The sequence below is a fragment of the Aplidium turbinatum genome, chromosome 1 (assembly GCF_918807975.1).
Source record: "Aplidium turbinatum chromosome 1, kaAplTurb1.1, whole genome shotgun sequence".
NCBI classification, from domain to species: Eukaryota; Metazoa; Chordata; class Ascidiacea; order Aplousobranchia; family Polyclinidae; genus Aplidium; species Aplidium turbinatum.
Genome location: NC_137472.1, coordinates 9,644,890 through 9,668,007, shown reverse-complemented (window position 1 = coordinate 9,668,007; position 23,118 = coordinate 9,644,890). Strand labels below are relative to the sequence as shown.

At 38.3% G+C, this 23,118-nt stretch overlaps 1 protein-coding gene across 2 annotated transcripts in view; it reads left to right on the top strand.

Annotated features, from left to right (window-relative positions):
• The window catches only part of LOC145768917 (uncharacterized), a 74,141-nt gene that overhangs the window by 23,596 nt on the left and 27,427 nt on the right, over nucleotides 1–23,118 (top strand). For both annotated transcript variants that reach the window (XM_082580522.1, XM_082580526.1), the window contains 10 exons: nucleotides 1,213–1,397; nucleotides 1,759–1,906; nucleotides 2,171–2,364; nucleotides 12,214–12,355; nucleotides 12,821–13,002; nucleotides 15,154–15,301; nucleotides 15,471–15,658; nucleotides 16,980–17,133; nucleotides 18,549–18,733; nucleotides 19,259–19,409. In XM_082580522.1, coding sequence (XP_082436648.1) covers nucleotides 1,213–1,397; nucleotides 1,759–1,906; nucleotides 2,171–2,364; nucleotides 12,214–12,355; nucleotides 12,821–13,002; nucleotides 15,154–15,301; nucleotides 15,471–15,658; nucleotides 16,980–17,133; nucleotides 18,549–18,733; nucleotides 19,259–19,409 — 1,677 coding nt within the window. The remainder of the gene's footprint in view (nucleotides 1–1,212; nucleotides 1,398–1,758; nucleotides 1,907–2,170; nucleotides 2,365–12,213; nucleotides 12,356–12,820; nucleotides 13,003–15,153; nucleotides 15,302–15,470; nucleotides 15,659–16,979; nucleotides 17,134–18,548; nucleotides 18,734–19,258; nucleotides 19,410–23,118) is intronic.

The following is a 23,118-nucleotide window of genomic DNA, read 5'->3' as shown; positions in this document are numbered from 1 at the left end:
CAATTTAACTTCTATAGAGTTATAAACAAAATAGGTGAATGTAGCACTGGTGTGTTGCAGTCATCTACTGAGTAATCTACAGTATTTGTGACATGGAAATCATGCAGACAACAAACAAAACAAGATTTAAGGAATGGCTAAGCTATATTTTTAATTCCTTAATATACAGGAAAGTTTACAAATGTATGAAGTGGTCTACAGTATATTATGTTGCATCTTTGACATTTTTTGTCATATCCTGAGTTGTATCTAGTGGTTGAACCAACTTTTTCAAGCCATATTTGCCATGTAATCCTTTCTTGTTTTATCCACTTTAAAATAACTGTAGCAACATTTCTTGATGAGGCTACACCCATCGCAGCAATGTGTTCTTAACACTGTAGCCTATCACGCAGACAGATTTGCTAAGCCGTATAGATGAACAACTAACCACATTATATAGAAAGAGCAATCTGTTTGGTGTGACTACAAGTCCGAGTCAGTCACTATAAAGCAGCGAGTATTGCGTGCTGCTAACCATTACTGCTGTAACCTATTGCTGTCAATACAGCCTATATTCAGACCATACCGTCTAGCTTGGTGTTGTTCCATCTAGTTCATGCGACCGTTGCTCACCGATAAACTGCTCATATTAAAATTATTCCATCAAAGTTGAGCAGTGGCAAACTAAATCATTGTGTAAGATTTTTGGTGTGACTCGACCGAGTATCGAACTCACTGGGGTATAGGAATGAAAAATGATGGAATGTAAGTATCAAAGAGCTATTGCAGCACTGGATTGGCAAGTCTGAATGATAACGCATCTATAAAAGTGTAACTATTACGACAAAATAAATGTAAAGAACCAGATATTTTTCAAATTTAAACAGCCAAGAGACCACAAAGCAACAAAAACATGAAACGCTAAATCACATATTAAAGCAATTAGTTTAACCTACTGACTAATTGAAGCTTAGTAATAATGACTAATTAAAGATAACATATTAAACTAAGGTAGCCTATTTTGTGACTTTGCTAAAATACAAAAATTAAAACAGTTTTAATTTTACGTCCATTTAAAAGAAACAATACGCTTAAGTGGAAAAGTGTCAATCGAAATACAAACTGCATTGTATTTTTCAATATTATAATCATTAATTTAGTATTATTACTAAGCTTAATAGGCTAATAATATCATGAAAGTCATGCATAAACATTCCTTGTGTTTTGCAGTTGTCCCTACATGCGGTTTTTCTGGAAGACTTAATTCAACAGAAACAACCCTGGCTTCTCCTGGTTTTCTAAACGGGTATTTTGGCATGAGCGATTGCGTGTGGGTGTTTACCGTCACATGGAATAGCTTGCATTCCATCAATATAAATGACTTACAACTATCAGGGGAAGATGACTTCTTGGTTGTAAGTGTTCCGCAGTACATTAAATTTCACACATAATCATTTACTTTTTCTCAAAATTCTAAATTCATTGACATTCTTGCACTAAGCAGTAAAGCCAATTATAATTAACAGGTTACGTAGCTTTTTAGATTGACGTTCCACAGAAAGATAAAATTCATTTTTGTGAGCAAGTAGCGTTGATAACTAAAAATGCACAAATGCCTTATTTAGGGAATTGCGTAAAAGGTAAAAAGTTTAATTGATAAGATCGTTCTGAAATACTTCTTTATCAATGTTGAAAGCATTCTTACACCGCAAAGAGTAACACTGTGTTGATGTAAAAACTCTTCTGAACCGAAAACATCAGTCACTTAATTTTCAGATCAACAGCGGCGATTCATTTCACCATTTCTACAAGGAAGATGCTTCAGCTCACGAGTTTTACGTTGGAGGAAGTAATAGTATCACTATTCATTACCACGCGGTTGCCCATGCCGCTAATGACGGATTCAGTGCTACTATAAATCAAGGTGCCAGATTCATGCAAATATTTTCAGTGGTTTAGGTCTATCCACCTGTACTATTCGGCGTTGAAGACATTGGCTGCAAACAAGCGGCAATACACAAATTAAAAGTTAAAATTTTTTTACACCCATAGGCAACCGTTAGGACAACTGCAACAGAATACGTTTTATTAATCACTTGATATATAAAAAAAAAACAATGTGCTTTCTGTAACGAGATGATTTAGACAATTTTGCAATTAATTATTTTTTTTATTTTGTTTTTCATAGTTTTCTGTGATGAAACGTACAACATGACTGACACAGCATCAAGGAGTGTGAAATTGCTTCTCCTCTCATCAACAGGCTACTTCTGGAAACAATGTTCTCACACATTCTATCCCCAAGCCGGATATAACGTTGAAGTCACCGTCAAGTTTGAGAGGAACTTTAGTGCTGGATATTACAATAGTTTTAGTATTGAAGTATGTTTGGATACCACAAAACTTTACATTTTTTTACTAAACTTGCAATGTTATATTCAAAATACAACCCTTACTTGTTTTGCTTAGTTAATTACAGTAGTTTGATAAAATACCGTGCTTTCTGTAGATCATTTTTTTTGATTTGTCAAACACGACATTACGTTTTCTCCATTTCCAGCTTTTTTACTCCAGTTTACCATCTTGTGTCCATTCTGTATCGATGAATTTATCTTATCTGCCTTTTTACAACAGATAGTCCAACTTTTCTTCTTTAGCAAGATTATCTCCGTAGGTAAATTTACCATGATTGAGGACCCATATTTTTAAGAACCTATCCAATAAAATCTTGGCGTTTGCTAAAACAGCCTTATAAGAGTTTTAGATTCAATTTGCTTCATTAAAATCCACCAATTTTTTCTAAGATTTTCCTCGTAAAAATGCTTGTAGCCTAACTTTCATTGAAATTTGGTCTCTGCTTAAACATTTGTCTTGTTGATTAAGAGCAGGGATATCTATAACTACCGGATTGGAAACTCTATCCAGTGCTATACATCAGTAGGGTCACTAGCGTACGCAGAGGGTTGGGGGGGGCATTGGGCCATGGCCCCCCCCCCTTAAAAATGTTGTGTGACGTCACGATATTGAGAATGATGCTTTCAGTCTCTTTATGCTTGGGAATGATGCTTTCACTCTAAAAAAACTTGCCTAATTTTAAACAAAACTGCATTAAAAGAGCGAGTTTTGCCAATACCAAACATGCAAACATCTCAGCCAGGAATTAGCAACAAGAAAACGTATAGACTTAGCTTTATTTCCAAAATATGCCGAAGAAAACATGATCTTATCCTTTTGCTATGCCACCTGACAGCACCATTTTACAGGAATATTCATACCCACATTTTTGTTGAAAATGCTCTCAGAATGCAATAAATTCAAAGTAATTTTTCAAAATTTTCTGGGGGAAGTCCCCCAGAACCCCCGCCGTTGGGTGTCGTTTTAGGCGAAAACGCCGTCGGGCTTCGGGTCGTCAAAACCTCCATTTCAAAATTCCTGGAACGCCACTGAGTAGGGTCATCACATTACTACGACTGCAGAAAGATTAACAAAATAAATATACCGACTAAAAGATATACGAAATTCGATTTTACAATAATAATACAAAATTTACACTCACATTAAAACTTAATTGATGTATAAAAGTACATTTACACGGCTAGAAAAAAACGATGAATCCAAAAAGATGAATGAATGCAACGGATGAACGCAGTTGATTCTCTACTCTTTTAAGCTCTGAAAATGAGCGCTCGCCTGAACAATTAGAAATCACCAGACAAAGATACATTCTTAGTACAACAGATACGTTGGGAAATGCATACATAAACTTATTTTCATTGATGAATCTAAACATTTGAGTTTCTTTGCTGCATTTGCTGCTAAAATGGTGTTGTTTTAACTGTGCACAAAAATAAATCAGTTCAGTTCAGTTCTTTTTATTTCTGACCATCATATCAAAAACAATACACGTCAACATAGAAAAGGCCGAGAAAAAGGTAGAAGCGATCATCATCTCTTCAGGCAGTGATTCTTCTAGATGATCTGGATAATAGTGAAGCAATGTTTTAGCACTCTCTTCAATTTTACAGTTCGACATGGTGTTTAATTCCTCTAGAAACGAAAATCTTATTTGAAGACGATCGTATGCTGCAATTCGTGATTTCATACACAAAATAATTTGGTCAATGATTGGCAAATGTGAGTCTACTTTGAATCTGCGTGATGGATCAAGTGAATATGTCTTCAGATCCACCTTCACTATCCAAGCATACTTTTCTTCTCTTCTTTCTTGAAATTTCTTCAATATAATGATGACAGCCATTTAATACTCTATCCTTTTCTTCGAATTCTTGAAATTGGGATCTTAATGTTTGAACAAAGTCATGTAGACCCTGAAGCAACTTTGTTGCCTTATTCAAAGTAATTTTGCTATCTTGCAACGCCTGAGACTAGTTGTATGAAACCGCTCCATTATGCACGACCATAACTCAATTAAGTCAAAATAATGGTTTCAAGCTTTTCCATCGACAAGATAAACCCCTTGGCTGTTTCTTTAGTCTGTGATTGTGCGTCATTGTCATTAGACGTTGCTTAGACTTGAAAAACTGCTTGATGACCTTTTTCTTAGCGCATGTATAGCGTCATATCGTGCCTCCCAACGTGTATCAGACAAAGGCTTAATTGTTGGCAAATGAAGTGGTTTCAGTACATCAGCAAGGAGATTCCACCTGTGTGTTGAAGCTGAAAAGAACATATAAAATCCCTGCACAAACTAGCTGACACCCCCTGGGGAGGCGTTTCCCTGGTTAAGAACCACTGGTTTACGCAGTTAGCATTAGTTCTATGATTTTCGTCCTTTATTCTTTCGATCCTGATAATAAGCATGTCAGTTGCTCTTAGTAAGTTGTTATCGGTGGGCCTATTTTTTTGGTGGGCCTGGGGCTGCAGCCCCGTCAGCCCCCGCCTTAATCCGGGCCTGCACAGACCAATCCAGTACGAAACCAATCCGTTTACGGTGTCATCAGAACTAAAACCAATAGTCATTCTGGAAATTTTGTAAGCAGCAAACAAAATACAACATGACTGCACTAATGGAATACAAACAAACAAACAAACCAGGCCAGTAAAGCGTAGACCTTACAAATTACAGCAGGTGAAGTGATTGTTACACTTTTGATTGTTCGTTTATCGTACTACTTGCTGCCCTTTGAGGTCAATATATGTGATTATTTATCACAGCAGCGCCCAAAGAAAAGTGACCCTACTGGTGTATTAAATGGTTTTCAGTTCCACAGAGTTTCCAATCCCGTAGTTATAGATATCCCTGATTAAGAGTCTGCTATTTTTAAACAACTTTTCTTACAGATTAAACATAATTTCTTGCCGCTGTGAGTGTTTCAATTTTGAGTGTAACAAGCAATACAATTAAACATGAAAAGCGCCGAGGAGATCGCACTATGTTGAAAATAGCATTAGGTCCAATGCGCTAATTTTTTTTTTTTTTTTTATGAGCTTCAAGTTGCATGAATCTATCTTTTTACTACCACGAGTGGACGGTATGATGGAGGCTGCATTATAAGCCTGCGACAGAGCAGCCGCAGGCTTTGGTTTCATTATTCCGTGGACGTCGCGATCATAACATCCGGACAGGAAGCCAAAAGCTGCCAGACAAAGATAAGGCCTAAATTGATTTTCAAGATTGTCATTTTGGCGGTTTAAATTCCAAATTTGAGAAATCCGGCGTTTTCTTATGGATTCTCAGATTAAAATATGGCACGATCGCAACATCTTAGGCTGTGGTAGTAATTATGCTGTTGACAAAATCAGCTCAAAATGCAATATTATGAAAAGCATCATCAATGTTGGTTTCATAATCTCATGCTCAGTTCCGATTTAATCATAATTGTTTATGCCTGCTTTCTGACCCTTTACGAAGCCCTTGTTTACATGGCGAGTTTCGGTCGACTGCGTTGCCCTTCCCAAAATAGGCTTTATGCACATTCCCGGATGTTGTCACCGCGATGATGTTTTGACGGCGAGGCGGAAGATTCGAAAGCAGTTTTGTTTAGGGTTTAAATATTTATTATCGTGGAAGTCACACAGTATGTAAGTACACTCTTAAACTAACTTAATGTTTATATTTCTATTTGAATACAAGGGATCAGTAACTAATTGATATCGGATTTGTATCATACTGAAAGATCAATGTAGATGTAATTGCCTACTGGATTTGTGAAACCTAAATGGCTGCTGGTGCTACTGCTCAGTAATCTTTTATCCCTTTTCTCTGCTATACCCCTATGCTGGCCTAGTCCATTACTAGCGCTCAGTTTATAAATTCGTGACTTTGGATGGTGCTTAACTAGCCCTCTTATTCCACGCCCTGCAAGCTCCCTGGTCTCAGTGGGGCTAAGCCCTGTTAATTTTCTAGGTTTTGCTGTGTGTTGGGTCCCCTTTATTGTATTCTCTGTTTAATGTATGTGCGGTCCGCATAACAACTATTGGTCGCCAAATAGAATCAGTAACTCAACCTGTGGTGGTTACATCATATCAATTATTGATTTCTTGCGTACCCTGGTAGGCTACGGTACGATTGATTCATGAATGTGTGTAGTGGCTGCTTTTGCTGTGTGAGTTGAATGTCAGTCATTGAATTTCTTGTGTGAGGTTGCAGTAGTCTAGTTCGGTTAATTGTGGCTGAATGCGCATTAATTGATTCTACTCCAACTTACATAATTTTTGATTTACTGTTGTGATCAGTTGTAGCTCGCTTTGCTAGTTGTAAGCTGCTGACTCGTAGGTTATTTCCGAAGGGAATTCCCCCGGTTATTTTTTGTTGTTGTTTACTGTTGTGTTGTCTGGCTTATCTGTAGCCTACATCTACTGTAGGGATATACTGCGGCTGTTTTATTTTGTTAATACTTACTGGTAGTATTTGTTTTCATTAATTTTGTTGAACTCACTATGGATAAGCGCCATGCTGAGTTGTCTCTCCAATTGGAGGAACGAGAGTTAGAACTGGAGCGTCGCGCTTTGCAGCTCCAACGCCAGGAGATGGCTTTAGAGCGCCGGGCCTTGGAGCTGGAGCGTCGACGTTTTAAATCTTCTCTGACGGGCGATGGCAAGGTTGAGTCAGAAAAGGCAATAGGTGAGGGGGAGGGTTTAGTCCGTGAGGAATCTGTATCTCACCATGTGACTGGCGATGTCCCTCTGTCAAAAGGCGCACTTCCGCCAAAAACAGAGACAGTTGTCAATCTCGTTGGGAACGAGAGCCACAGTACCTTCGAATCTTGTCAAGGGAAACTGCACCGTAGCGACAAAGGGCTAGATGTTTCTAGCGAAAGGGATTTTATTACCAGGAGCCATGCCGACATGGATTCGCGGTCTGTGCTGCCCGGTGAACGCGTCACGGCTTCGCATTGGAATTCGTTTGTGAATTATGAAGTCAAGCCTAAGGATGCTCACGTGGAGTGCCAAGCAGAGTGGAATGGCTGGAGAGCACCACACCAACCCATGATGATGGGAGAGCAAAGAGATTCCTATGGTCAGCACAGCGCAGACATGAGGTCTGTGCCTGGCTACCAAGGTGTTGGGAGGCACTTGCCCGTAAGGCATGAATCCACAGGTCTGGATACCTCATTGCATTCGGCAAATTCACAGATTGAAAAGGTTGTCGGTGCATTGCATTCAATGGCAACTGCAGTCTGCCGCGCCCAGGGTGGTCGGGTAACAGAAGAGAGTAAATTTGATGGTACGCCAACAGATTATTATCGCTTTGTCCGATATTTTGAGAAATATGTCATTCGCGATGTAAACGATCCAGCTGCTATGTTGGACCTTTTGATCTCTTGCTGCACTGGGAGGGCACGACGCAGCATCGAGCAATGCATTGTCATGGAACCACCAAGCCTTGCTTACCACCATGCCCGTAACACACTGTACAGAAACTTTGGCATGATCGACAGTGTTACCACAGCCTTTATTGAAAAGATCATAAATGGCCCTGCCTTTAAGGAAGGGAACACGCAGGGATTATTAGATCTGTCGCGTCAGATGAAGGATTGTGAAATGACTTGTGGGGGAAGACTAGATTGTGGGTTGAACACACGTCACACCCTGACAAGTATTGTGAGTCGTCTGCCGCCCAAGTTGCAGGATCGGTTGATTGAGGTCTCTGTTGAAGGGCTTACATTTGCTCAACTGGCTGATCATATTTACCAGTATACTCGGGTCCAAGGTGGATACTTGGCACAGGCTCTCAACAGAGACAAGATTCATTCGAACCAGGAAAGAAGAACCAAGTCAGGTAAAGGTGTTCTGTCATATGCATCACAGGGTTCAGTAAAGGGTGGACCTCATACTGCTAAGAGTAGCGTTGGTGCAAACTATTCTTCAGAACCATGCGATTGGAAGTGCCCTGTGTGTTCTAACGGACACCCATTGTGGCAATGCAGGCAGTTTCGTCGCATGGCTGAAGTGGACCGACAACGGACAGTTAGAGCTGCCCAGTGTTGTTTTAACTGTTTAGAGTTTGGACATCGTGTACAAGAGTGCAAGTGGGACAGGAGTTGTAAGCTTTGCAAGGGAAGACATAACACTCTGCTTCACCGCCCTCAAGATGACAGGAGTGGAAGAAAGTATGGAGCCACAGAACCCATGAAACCTGGCCAGGACAGCAAAGAGGCCGGGTCCTCTACCTCTTCCAATTGTACTTCTGTAGTAACCTGCGCTAGTTCGGGGCTGCGTGGTGCAAAGAGTTATATGGTACGTCTGAAGGTGGTACCGGTTACAGTTTGGAGCCCGGATAGAAAGTCACAAGTCGATACTTATGCCTTTCTTGATGAAGGCTCAGACACCACCCTCTGCACAATCGACTTGATGAAGCGGCTTGGGATGACAGGCAAGAGTGTGGATTACTCCATTTCAACTATGAACGGCGTCAGTCAACAACGTGGTTACAGGTTGCAGGGTCTGTATACACGTGGCATAAAAGAATGTAAGGGGATGGAGATTGATGCTGTATTGGCGGTTCCGGCATTACCTGCTCTGGATGGAAGTATTCCGAATGCTGATGATGCTAGCATGTTTCCAGATGTATTGCAAGGCGTTGACATCCCAGAGCTGGCTGAAAAGTCAGTTGACCTTTTAATTGGTGCTGATGTGCAGGAAGCACACTATATGCATGCGTTTCGCAGAGGCCGGAATGGTGAACCAAATGCCATTCGTACTGGCTTGGGTTGGACATTGAGTGGTCCTGTGGGACATAATAGTTCCAAGGCCTTGGTGCATGTTAATTTTATTCACTCTGGTAGTGACATACTGCATCGTCACATGCAGCAAACCTACGATCATGACTTCAATGATGTTGGTGATCCAGATGAACTTGCCATGTCCATCAATGACAAACAAGCGCTGACTTTAATGAAAGAATCGGTCAAAAAGGTGGAGGGACATTATCAGCTAGGTCTACCATGGAAAGATGAGGAAACTACACTCTCTGGCAACAGAAAGGTTGCCGAAAAACGCTTGAAGCACTTTCGGCGTAGGTTTGGAAAGGATGACGAGTTCTTCGATATGTATAGTCAGAAGATTAGAGAATATTTAGACAACGGATATGCACAAAAGATGCCACATGATCAATTGCCTCAGACCAACCGAACATGGTACCTCTCTCATCATGCTACCGGTGAAAAATTCCGCATTGTCTTCGATTGTGCGTCTAAGTTCAGGGGCACTTCTTTAAATGACAACCTACTTCAAGGCCCAGACCAAACAAGCAATCTGATTGAAGTTTTGCTTCGCTTTAGGGAAAAACATCCAATGATCTTGCCCAGCCGACACCATGTGACGCGCCTGGTGACGCGCCATGAGTTTTTTCATGTTTGTAGTGCCCATTGCGGCGCGCTTCATACGCTTAGTGTGTGTAGGGAGGCTTTTTGGGTGATTAAAGGTCATTCTACTGTGCGTCGTGTGTTGCGTGAGTGTAGAGTGTGTCGTTTGAGAGATGCTACAGGGGGTCAACAAATCATGGCACCACTTCCAAAATGTAGGGTTACCCCTGGTAGACCAGCGTTTGCTTGCACAGGAGTGGACTATGCAGGGCCGTTTCTGACCAAGTCTGGTAGAAGCATGTCCAAACGTTACTTGTGTGTATTTACCTGTATGGCCTCTCGGGCTGTACATTTTGAAATTGCTTATTCCCTCGACACCTACTCATTCCTTCAAGCATTTCAAAGATTCGTAAATCGAAGAGGCATGGTTGAAGAACTCATAAGTGACAACGGCACATTTGAAGGTATCAAACGGTGGAACCTTGCCCATGTTCAGAAAGGCATCAAGTGGTCTTTCAATGCCCCATTGGCATCACATAGAGGTGGAGCCTGGGAGAGATGCACCCGATCTGCCAGGAAAATTCTGCATGCCTTGGTCAAGGACCGAACTTTGAAGGATGAAGACCTAATAACACTTGCTACCGAAGCAGAACACATTATGAATGACAGGCCATTGACAACAGTTAGCGACGATCCCGAAGATTTGGCGGCTCTGTCACCTAATAGCTTGCTACAAAGCAAGCTTGATGCAAGCATGCCATGTGATATATTTACATTTGCTGACAGTTACCGTAAGTCTTGGCGGTTAGTTAACTACCTTGCCGACCAGTTTTGGCAGCGTTGGTCTGCAGAATACATGACATTATTGCAAACCCGTAGCAAGTGGCAGAAGCCAGTTCGAAATCTCGCCGTTGGCGACGTGGTCTTGGTAATAAATGACTGTCAATCCAGAGGGTTGTGGCCCAAAGCGAGAGTGACGGAAGTGTTTCCAGATCAAGACGACGTTGTACGCACGGTTCGTCTAAAGACTGCGACTTCAACCTATGTGCGTGATGTTCGAAAGGTGTGTCTTTTGGAAGCAGACATTTGAATCGATTTCCCTTGATGATTGGACTTACTGATAGAGACAGGTTTATTATTACGCGCGCGACGCGAACATTTACGTAACTTAGTCTATGGTATTGTTGCTTGTGTTTTGTTTCCAATGCGTTTGCCTAGCTTTGCTTTTGTGTTCCAAACGACCTCAGGGGACCCACTTCAGAGATCGTAAATATTTTCCATAGTTATGCGACATTGTACATTTGAAACGTTGTATTGTCTGAACAAGCTCATGTAATAAGAGCCTTCGATTATTTTTCTCTTGGGAAAAACAGCTACTTCTACCCCAGTAATGTTTTTGAGGCCGGTATGTTGGTTTCATAATCTCATGCTCAGTTCCGATTTAATCATAATTGTTTATGCCTGCTTTCTGACCCTTTACGAAGCCCTTGTTTACATGGCGAGTTTCGGTCGACTGCGTTGCCCTTCCCAAAATAGGCTTTATGCACATTCCCGGATGTTGTCACCGCGATGATGTTTTGACGGCGAGGCGGAAGATTCGAAAGCAGTTTTGTTTAGGGTTTAAATATTTATTATCGTGGAAGTCACACAGTATGTAAGTACACTCTTAAACTAACTTAATGTTTATATTTCTATTTGAATACAAGGGATCAGTAACTAATTGATATCGGATTTGTATCATACTGAAAGATCAATGTAGATGTAATTGCCTACTGGATTTGTGAAACCTAAATGGCTGCTGGTGCTACTGCTCAGTAATCTTTTATCCCTTTTCTCTGCTATACCCCTATGCTGGCCTAGTCCATTACTAGCGCTCAGTTTATAAATTCGTGACTTTGGATGGTGCTTAACTAGCCCTCTTATTCCACGCCCTGCAAGCTCCCTGGTCTCAGTGGGGCTAAGCCCTGTTAATTTTCTAGGTTTTGCTGTGTGTTGGGTCCCCTTTATTGTATTCTCTGTTTAATGTATGTGCGGTCCGCATAACAACTATTGGTCGCCAAATAGAATCAGTAACTCAACCTGTGGTGGTTACAATCAATATTCGTGAAAAGTTGTCTTTTCAGGCCTGATATTTTGTAAATAGGCTACTGCGAGTTTACTACTGCGGCTACTATTTACAATGCAAAAAAAAAACATAAAAAAAGAACACCAAAAATATGTGAAAAGGCCAAACTTAAAATAGCCTGCCAAACGTATTAAAAAAACGCTAAATTTCTTAAATTTGACCTTAAAACCGCCAATATGGCAATCCTGTCTAGGCCTCAGCTTGTCCGGTAGCGTTTGGCTTCCAGACTGGAGATTATTATAGCGACATCCTCAATTCCTCAAGACAGGCTGACCTTCCGCTTCGCCAAGTGGGTTGATACGTTACAATTGTTCAAGAACTAAATATGTTGTTATTCAGGTTGAAGGAGGATCGTCATACCCCCGATACGTTTATTCTTCCATTAATGAAACTACAATTGCTTCCAATGAAAATTATCTGCAAATTTCCCACGGGATATACACCTACCTTTCAGAAAACGTGACTTTGACATATAGGCAATGTAAGTAGCGAAGGTGCACAAAAAGATAATGATTATCTTGGTAAACTGAATCGAAATGATACCTTTATGATACAATAAGAATGTTATGGGTAGGCCTACTGCAAATAGCTAAGTACGTTAATTCTAGACATAATTGTGAATTTTGGTACCATACTGTAGTAACTACATAAAATCATACTGTACGTTATTTCGGTTTAGGCACTTGACAATACATTTGTATGAGACAACCTTAAGTCAGAATGTGTGAGGCTTTTTATTTTAAATGCGGAATCCAATTATTTAAGATAATTTCAAAATAAAATTAAATAGATTAAATTAAAAACGGCACTCTCACTTATTAATAAAGATTTACACCATTCGGACTATAGTCTGGTCCAATTTTTCAAAAATTTAGTTTTGGATATTTTATGTAAACATATTTTAAATGAATATTCGCCAATATACTTGTAAACAATGTTCAAACAGTTCAAGCAAACTGCGGATTCAACTTCTCAAGCAGCACTTCTGGAATTATCAAATCTACTTCTTTTCCAAACGAAAACACTGACGCAGACGAATGTTTCTGGATTATCCGCCACCCTTCAGGAAATCCATTGCAGTTTGAAATTGATGCATTTACTCTTCCTGTGGGAAGTGGATACTTAGAGGTATGTTAAATATAGTTGACAGTTAAATCCTAACCTTTATAATAATACAGAGCGTGGATAATTGTAACACTTTATTCAGTTGCCATATTTTATATTCACACAGTATGTGGATACTTGACAGTAAGTTTGAGCACTCTGGCAAAATGGGTGAAAGTACTTAAATGTGGTTCCTTGCGTACCACAAATGGAAAAATCACCACACTGCGTTACTTGTATAGTAGTAAGGCCTACCTACAGAGTGTACAATTTACTGCAATAAAAAGACCTTAAGGTTGAAACAGTGACGTCCTGTCTGCAGTTATATAAAAGTAAAGGTAAATATCCTTCATTGGACGGTAAAATCCAAAACTTTATTATGCAAGTTCGGTATAGAGGTTACTTTTTTAAACCATGAATAGACATAACTGAGCAACAACACAACATTTAGCATTATGAAAACAAAAGAGCAAACGTTTTCGGCTATGCATATAGCTCTTATCAAATCTAAAAAGAAAAATATTGTATAAAAAAACCTTATTATTGAATAAAAAATATTGCGTAAGAAAGTAAGAAATAAGGCAACATTAGTCTACATAAAGAGTTGTTACAAATATTTAATAGTAATTAATTACAATAGCATATTTAATGCCTATACAATTGGAAAGCACTTGTTTGGTAATAAAAACTATGCATTTAACTTCAGACTTAAAATTTACTTATTGCCAAAGACCGTTCTTCGTTTTACTTTGCAACCCTGATGACGCAATACTTATGCACTTGATGTAAACTTATGCAGCTGAAAAGAAATTATTTATGCCTTAAATCTTCTCCTTGTAGATTGGCTAAATTTTTTTTTTTTTTTTTAATCTTTTTTTACTTTTATCAAAAAATACCTCATATCATTTAAAGTAGGTTGACTTTACTTTAATCATAATAATGTTATGGTTTTATTTCTTATCGCTCTACAAAAGCTAAGGTATTTTAGCGACAGGGCTCATGTTTAATTTTATATCAGGTTTACAATGTCATCACATTATTACCTGACTTATTCTTTCTGCGGAATGCAAAAAAGAACACAATTGGTATCGTGTTTTTAAAGTCGTTGGTTTGACCCGACCTGGAATCGATCTCAGATCTACTAGCACTAGTGCCGAAGACAAAACGCCTCCGTCATTGAAGCTATTATTGTCTTTACTGTGACGACAAGTTTTTGAAAAAGTCTGACGAAAATCCTGCAGCTTTAGGCAAAGAGAAACCTTCTTCCCTCAAAAGTTAACTTTTAATAAAATAAAATGGCATTACGACAAACATTACAACATTACAACATTACGACAAACCTGGAACAACCAGGACAGCAACGTCTAAACGGTGTGTTTTGATTCTAATTTTAGGGTAAATATTTTTTATGTTTTTCTAGTTTAAATTTAGCTTTTAAAATTTAGACAACATAATTTCTTAAACAAAACGCTTTTTTGTGTACTGTATGTTGAATAAACTTCACCTGCAAGGAAAAAGTCCTGTCATTTTATGTAGCAAGCAACACGACATTCCGCTCTCTCAAAATATCATTATTGGCTATGTACACTGTACAGTATATAAACACTGACGTAACGTAATACTTTCTATCTACTTTGTAATACTTATCATTTAGTAATACTCATAAAAATTCTTGGACAACTGGAGGTGGACATCCGCTACTTTTAAAATATAAAGAAAACACAACTAGAGCCAATTCGAAAAAACCAAGTATATTTTCGAAATCAGGGACCTGGAAATATTTAAAATGACTTTCACATCTCGGGCTTTTAAAAAAGATTCTTAGTCAGTGTAATATGTTGGAAAGGGTTATCATTAATTTCAATCTAAATTTTAACAATTTGCAAATGATAATGCTTCCACTGTGGTTGTCGTTCCTTATTATTATGTTCCTATTAAAACTATATGGTGTGTGCCTTATGTTTGTTTGACGTTTCTGATGCCAATGATATCAAACAATCTATACTCCTTTCAACAATTAGCAATCCAATCAGTCAATTACTGTACTTTCTATATTGTTTCTACGCACGACACCTTCAAAACGTTTGAAGAAAATTTATCATTATGATCATTTTCATTTGTAACAGTCTGGTACAAAGTTCTTATTTTTTTATTGATGTGTTTGTGATCTACAAGGTTACTGACGACTTTTCAAGAATAGAAAAATACGAACAAAGTTCAACGGTATCTACAAAACTTTTTGCCGCATCTGGAATTTTGCGAATTCGTTATCACGCCGCTGCAAACTCAGGGGCACTTGGATTTAACGGAACATACAGTGAAGGTATTAGTCTACACAGAATACCCTGGTACTTGATAATTATTAGCTAACTTTGTTAAGTTGTGATAATTGCTCTAAGTTACTTTCAACCACCATAGGTTATAGCTTTTTCTAAAATATTTACAATTTTTTCTGCTCCATTTCACACTAACGTCATCATATGTCTTTCCAGGCAATTGCAATCAGACCATTTTGATTTCTGATTATTCAAAAGCATCCATTAGTCTAGAGCAAAATCGAAACAATGACTATTATTATCGGAGCATTCAGTGCACTACGACTATCTCTGCTCAACCAAATCATCTTGTTGAACTAATGGTTCAATTTGAAGGCAACCAAAATTATTACCAATCCATTAAGGTGCGTAATGCTACTTAAGTTGTAGTAAGCCTCACTATTTTGCTTACTGTAATTTTCTAAATCAGCGGTTTCTGACGGGAAACTCCAAGCACCACTAAATATATAGGCCTAAAAAGAGGTAAATTATTGAAAGTACCAAAAATTAAAAAACATCAGTTTTCAATGAGATTGACAATGGAATTGAAACTAGAACACTAATTTATTTGTATTATTGCAAACACTTGATTGATAGATACGTCGATTGCGGAGCGGCGCCCCTTCGACTATACTTGTTGATTTCACTCGTGATTATGATCAGTATGCTGCTCTAGAGTCTAGAAGCTTTTCTTAAATGCTTACTTTTTCTTAGGGCATTGGCCTGCTGAACTGAACTGCAAACAGCAGTATTTTTGCAAAAAAAATTGGCTAGGATTTGATCTTGTTATAATATACTTTTTTTAGAAAAAAAAATATTGGAAATCTTGTTTTATAAACTTGAAATAAAGCTTATCAAGTTTTCAGCCTAAAAAACAAGCTTATTCCACTATGTATTGGATAAGAAAGGAGTTTTCAAACTATTCTTGTATTATTTCACCTTAACTTTTATGACATTGAATTTATAATAGCCTACAACAAATTGAGTAGAAATGGTTGCTTATAAAAAGTGGTTTCGAGAAAGTAAATGACCATCTTACTTGCGTCAGTGCCAAATGCCTGGAATCACAAAATTTCCATTTATTTTTTCAATGCTCGGTATCACGAATGAGACCAAATTTTCACTGCGTAACTCACTTAATATAACGCGTACGCCGTACAACTAAACTGACTGCACTAACCAACTAACAAACTTCCCAAAGCAAGTTGTTAGATTAGTGTTTCACATTAGTGTGCCGCGGCACACTAATGTGTTGTGAGGTGTGCCGCGGAGTTTTAAAATGTAGAAAAATCATTCGTTTGTATTACAAACAGGCGTGCAGACAAGCATGATGGCATTGTCGTATTTACCTACTGCCTTGTCGATATAATAGTGACATAACTGTAACAAATGGGCACATCCATTGCGTTTAAATTGGCAGAATATAGATTTTAATAAACTTTGTTTTGTAATGAGCGTGCCGTCAATTGCTTTATATTTCTTTAGTGAGCCGATTTAAAAAATCGAGAACCACTGTATTTGTTTCTTAATTATTTCATAAGTTCTGGTAGTCACATGTATGTTTTAATTTCATATGTTATAGCCTACATGGGTAGTTACTAGTTAGTCAACGTACACGCTCCTGTTAAAGAACTTTAGTTTTTGAAATCGCGTCTGAAATTGTAATACATTCTGGTGTGTTTTTAGATTATAAATGGAAACACCAACACCTGGATTTCAGGGTATCAAGGAAATCAACGGCTGTTTATATCACGCAACTCTACAATTCAGATACAATATGACTACTTTGTTTATGACTATGGATTTGGCTCAAAATCTTTTCAGTTAATCTACAAACAAGGTAAACTTTGAACTTAAGCTATACGTACTGTTTAGATTAAACAACAACATTACTTTTTAGATCAAATAACGTCATAGTTATTTTGAATTCTACTTGCATGTCTTATTCAGTTAGTTTAAAAATGCTTATTTTTCAATATTTTTCACCAATGGTTTCTATTAGTAGTAAGTTATTTTATCAGTACAAATCTTTGTTTGTTGTTACACGTACTGTCAAATTATAAAAGGTTGACCTGACGTAATAACTGTTGAATAGTTTGGCTGTTTAACAGAAACATTAGCTTTTGTAGCACTAGTTGTAACGTTCGTCTGATGAATGTGATTCATCAGAACTGAATATACCTAATTGATGATACTGCTTATGTTTAAGTGATTGCGTATATAGGCAAACTAACACTACTGTGTTTTCGTCAATTGTTTAACAAAGATTTTCATTAAAAGTATGATCAAATACCTCCGTTTGCATGTCAACTCGCGACATAAACTTACAGAAACTAGGACGAAGTAGTAAAACAATAATTATTTATTCCTTTGATACCGAGAGCACACGGTTGGGTCTTGCTGCCCAACCACTCAATGACATTCTAAAAAGTGTAAGCACATGGCTGAGTACTTACATTAATTATCTGTCACTTTGTTTAACCTTCCAGCTGTATGTGTTTGCAGTTACATTTTACTAACTTTTTATAACTTTACATAAAATCAAAGCTACCATTAACATACAGAAATTGATTCGATCAACCATTTAGTCTGTTTTGTTTAATGCTATGTCATCAGCAACCTCTGACCCCTGTAGTGTAGATTATTCAACCATGCCCATTAACACTTTATTCCGTTTGACGTTATATCAATGTAAACTTATGGCAGTGGACTGTAAACTAAATTGCGTTTTTCTTTATATTCGTCTTGTTCAACGGTTGCAATTTACTTGATGGATGATAATGTTCATGTATTTCTTTAATTTTGTACCAGTACATGGTTGGAAATCGTGGCAAAACACCAGTTTAAGATTTAGGCTTGCAGCTTTTGATTTTAATATTATGTAACCATCTTCTTAAAATAGTTTTTTTATGCGTGTTGAAAATATCGGAGTTTGCTTTTTGTTCTTTTTACGTATTTTTCAAATTTTCTTTTTTACATGTGCTAGCTAAAAATAATATTACTGTAGCGAAATCGATTCTTAATAAATGACACTAAGAGGTTAGATTGTTGTGCAAATGCCAGCATTTGATGAATGCAAAATAGCAGTACCATTTTTATGAAAGAAAAAGAAAATAATTGTGTTTAATACTATTATTGTAATTAGTATTGTAATATTGCATTCAAATTTGATAATGATTTGGATGAACAATTTTTAGAAAAAAAGTTTCACAAAGGCGCCCATAATACAAATAAATTTACTTTCGAAATTGACAGTGCAACCAAATTGTGGACAAAGTATTTCTTCTCGTCCATTTTCTCAAAGTCTTAATTCCTCCAATTATCCCGATAACTACAATAACAACGAAGAATGTTACTGGACTATCCAGGCAGGCACAGATCGCTCGACCAAACTCAGGATTCACGACTTGACAGTTCATTCCAATCATGATCACCTTGACGTAGGTTAATGCAAAATTAATGTCTTTTTGACATAATAACGTTGCAGTAAAATAATTCTGTGGTACAAAAAGCGAAATCACTCTCAAAAGTATTTGTTTAATAGTCTACTATCTTCATTCTTATAGCTTAATTGAATTGTGTGCAGCTTTTTGAAACAATTATTTTATTGAAAGCCTTCTCTTTGTCAAAAAAGCATGGAATTTTTTGTTAGAAGATTTTCAATACGTTGTTAGTTTTATGGCCAATATTGAGCGGCAGTAGCTTGTTTACTTATAAATTAGTTTAATCGTTTTAGTGTTTTCTTTTTATAGAGTATTTTTTTATAAGACAAGAAATGGTGTGTATATACTGTATAATGGCTTCACCCACATTTTTACAATTTTTAAACATGCGAAATAGAATGTATATAATATAGGAGCACAGCATCTTTTTTTTATCAAAATCTGAGTTGTAGCCTACTTTAAAGATGTCGCAAATTAAAAAAGTGTTTTAGTGTTTTCTTTCTATACCTATTTCTTTTTCAGATTGTGAATGATGAAAACAAATTGGCTCGTTATGACGTAACAATTAATGATCCTGTTGACTTCGTCTCCAACAGAGGTGAAGACGTGATTGTTCGTTTTGTAACAGACAGCTCCGGAGTTCAGAAAGGATTCAATGCAACGTATCAAGAAGGTAATGTATGTTTAGTTCTGTATGGTTTCAAAAGTATCAGCAAATTTGTTAAACTAGAACGTAATGTAAAACAATATAAACTAAACGTAAAATAAACGTTAAAAAGTAAAAACAACGCAAAGTGTGCTGTGAAAGACCTTTGCATGCGGTTTGACAAGGACCTGTTGGTAATGATTTGTAACTTGTTGGTGATTTAGATCTAATATGTAAACATTGATCTGCACACACTTGCTTCATCATTTTTTAATAGAGGTCTTTATGCAACTGCATTACTTCTAAAACATATGATTATTAAATCGAGTGGCGAAGTGGTGAAAGCAAGTAGCAAAGCGTCTGCGTGACGATTGAGGACGTCGATTTAACACCGCTGTAGAGCACGCAGCTGTGCATGGTTATGTTTTTATTATTGCATGTGTGCATTTGTCAAAATCGCTGGAAGCAGCTCTCTAAACTCCCTTCGCTGCTATCAGCTGTATGTTGTCTTTTGATTGTGATCGCAGTGTGGGCAGTGACGTAGCAGTGACGTTGCTAGAAAAAAACTTAAAAGGGACGAAAGCAACTTCTGAGAGAGAAACGTTTTAATGTTTGGAATAAAGAGTTTGTGTTAAAATATAGCTACTGAATGCAGCCAAACATTAATAAAACGTCATTCAAGAAGTAATAAAATGTCATTAAAAGGTTGTAATAGCATTAACAACTCATTTGTTGGATAAAGAACCAAGATAAAAATTTGGGATGGCAATTGGTCTTCCAAGCTTTCCCGTAGCTGTGTCCCTGTACTGTTGTAGTCCCCAGGAGACAAAATAAGAATCTAATTACCATCTTCAACCAGCTCAGTGACAGAGTGGTTTTTCTTTAGTGCTGGTAAATTTAAAATTGAATCCAGGTCGTGTCAAACTGAAAGCTTTAAAGTCGGTACAGATTGTGTCCTTTTTTGCGTAACGCAATGAGAATAAGTCGGGTAATAATGTGCTGACATTGTAAACCTGATATAAGAAAAAAAAAAAAATGAGCCCTGTCGCTAAAAGACTTTAGCTGTTGTAGAGCGACAATAAATAAACTATAACATTATTATTGTCATTATCACCTGCATCTCAGGCTGGTCTAAAACTAGTTCAGAAGTTTTGAATAAATTTCAAAAAGATATATCGAAAATCATGGTGTGGGATTTTGATTGCACGTCTTCGCATTAGAATAACAATTTAGTGTAAATTATAATAATTTTTCTAATTTTTTGTTGTTGTTATGAGATTGCTTATGGGTCAAACGTCGTGTTTACAAAGTATTGGAATTTTTTGTGTTGGTGCAAATCAAAGAATTATCGTAGTTTTAGACCAAGAGTCACCAAACTAAGGCCCGCGGGCCGGAACCGGCCCGCAAACTGATTTCATCCGGCCCGCCACCTGCTGCGGAAATAACAGTTACACTACAACTGTTAAGGAAAAAAGTTATGAAAAAAAATGTGCTTCCCTTGGCATTAGCAACTGTCTTTGGTTTTGCTTTTTGTGTAATAGAGACTTGTTTGTTAAAATTGTTCGTTCTTAATAGTTCGTTGTTGTATGTTGTAATAGTTTGTTGTTGTTGTTGTATTTTAATTCGATTTTTTTTTCGCGCAACGACCTTTCGATGATGAACTGTTTTATTTTGATCAAAAACGCACGAGTACAAAATAATTGACACGGCGAGAAGAACGCAATAAACATAGCCAGGTCAGAGACTTTAAAGAACCGGCCTGCCACGTCCCGCGGAGGCGGGGAGCGGCGATGCACCCGGAAGGGAAGTCAACCAGCTTAGGTCGCGGGGGCCAGGCTGGGGAGTCTAGGTACCTGTGGAAGGAAAGTGTGGATCGAAAATTTTGTGCGACTCGTCCGCAAAATTTAAAATGGCGGAACGGACCAGGGAGACGGGCTTAGCTTTCCGCAAACAGGTCAGCTGGTACCGGCAGAAGTTTTAAAGCCGGGCAGCGCCCACGTGACCGCAACACAGATACGTTTGACTCCTATACCCGGTCTGCCCTTAGGCAGAACGGATAAACTTTGGGGTCTGCCACGAGGAAGAGAAGCTTAGCTACAAGGAGAATTTAAATACTTGTGGGAGACGAAAATTATATAAAAATCTAGAGCAAAGATGATGAACTGTTTTATTTTGATCAACGACGCACGAGTACAAAATAATTGACACGGCGAGAAGAACACAATAAACATAGCCAGGTCAGAGACTTTAAAGAACCGGCCTGCCACGCCCCGTGGAGGCGGGTAGCGGCGTGATTATGGGGTGGCGATGCACCCGGAAGGGAAGTCCACCAGCTTAGGTCGCGGGGGCCAGGCTGGGAAGTCTAGGTACCTGTGGAAGGAAAGTGTGGATCGAGAATTTTGTGCGACTCGTCCGCAAAAGTTAGAATGGCGGAACGGGCCAAGGAGACGGGCTTTGCTTTCTGCAAACGCAAAAAGGTCAGCTCACGACGGGCCGGGCGACAGAAGTTTTATAAAGCCAGGCAGCGCCCACGTCTCCATCACGTGACCGTAACACAGGTACGTTTGACTCCTATACCCGGTCTGCCCGTAGGCAGAGCGGATAAACTTTGGGATCTCCCACGAGGAAGAGAAGCTTAGCTACAAGGACGATTTGAATACTCGTGGGAGACGAAAATTATATAAAATCTGGAGCAAAGGCTCAATTAATTGGAGTAAAAAAAAAAAAGATGGTAAGTGGGAATATATTGTATGCTTTACGTACCGAAAAAGTGTTGACGTTGAACCAACGAGCACGGATGTGCACTGGCCAGACGTTGAGGCAGGTTCGCCCAGATGGGTCGGGGGGACTAGCGATCGAAGCGTAGATATGACTAGGCTACGTTACCAGGAAAACTATAGAATAGTGGGATGAAACTTTGGAGGTTGCATCGAGTTGATCGGGAAATCATGTTTATCGATGAGTTAAAAGCAACGCGAGGTTGATCAGAGCGGGAAAGAGCAGCATATCGGGAGAAGGTAGTGTGTGATAATCTAAAATATTGAGATATGAAAATACAGATCCAGTGTTGTTAATGATATTACGTCATTGATAGATGATATGAGTCCATTCACGATATGCAATATACAGGGTGGTCCACAAAAATGTGACATATTTTGTTTATCTGTCAATTCCATAAAAATTAATTCTACCTCTTGATTTTCAGTTAGTTATAGAGTACAGCTATAAGTTTTATGTGTAGCAGTATGGAGCCGGGATATCAATTTTCAGTGGCTGAGCGGACAAAAATCATTGAACATTACTTTTCGACAAAATCTGTAATCTTGACCCAGAGACATTTTCGTCATGACTTTCCTGGAAGGAAAACACCGTCTCGGAATACTATCAAACGCTTGTTGGAGAAGCTCAGAGACATTGGCAGTGTGACTAACAACAATAAGAACCATAGTGGTCCACCTTCCACCGCAAGAACCCCCGAAAAAGTTCACGATGTTCGAACTAGTGTGGAGAAGTCTCCACGGAAATCCGCCAGAAGACTTTCTCAGGAAGTGGTGATTTCAAGATCTTCTGTCAATAGAATTATTCATGCTGACTTGCAGCTTTTCCCATACAAAATTCAGCTTCTTCAGACTCAAAGTCAAGCCAACAAGGATGAACGATTTGAATTTGGTCAGCAAATCAGTGAACGGATTGAGAACAATCCCGGTCTTTTGGGTGTGCTTCTCTTTAGCGACGA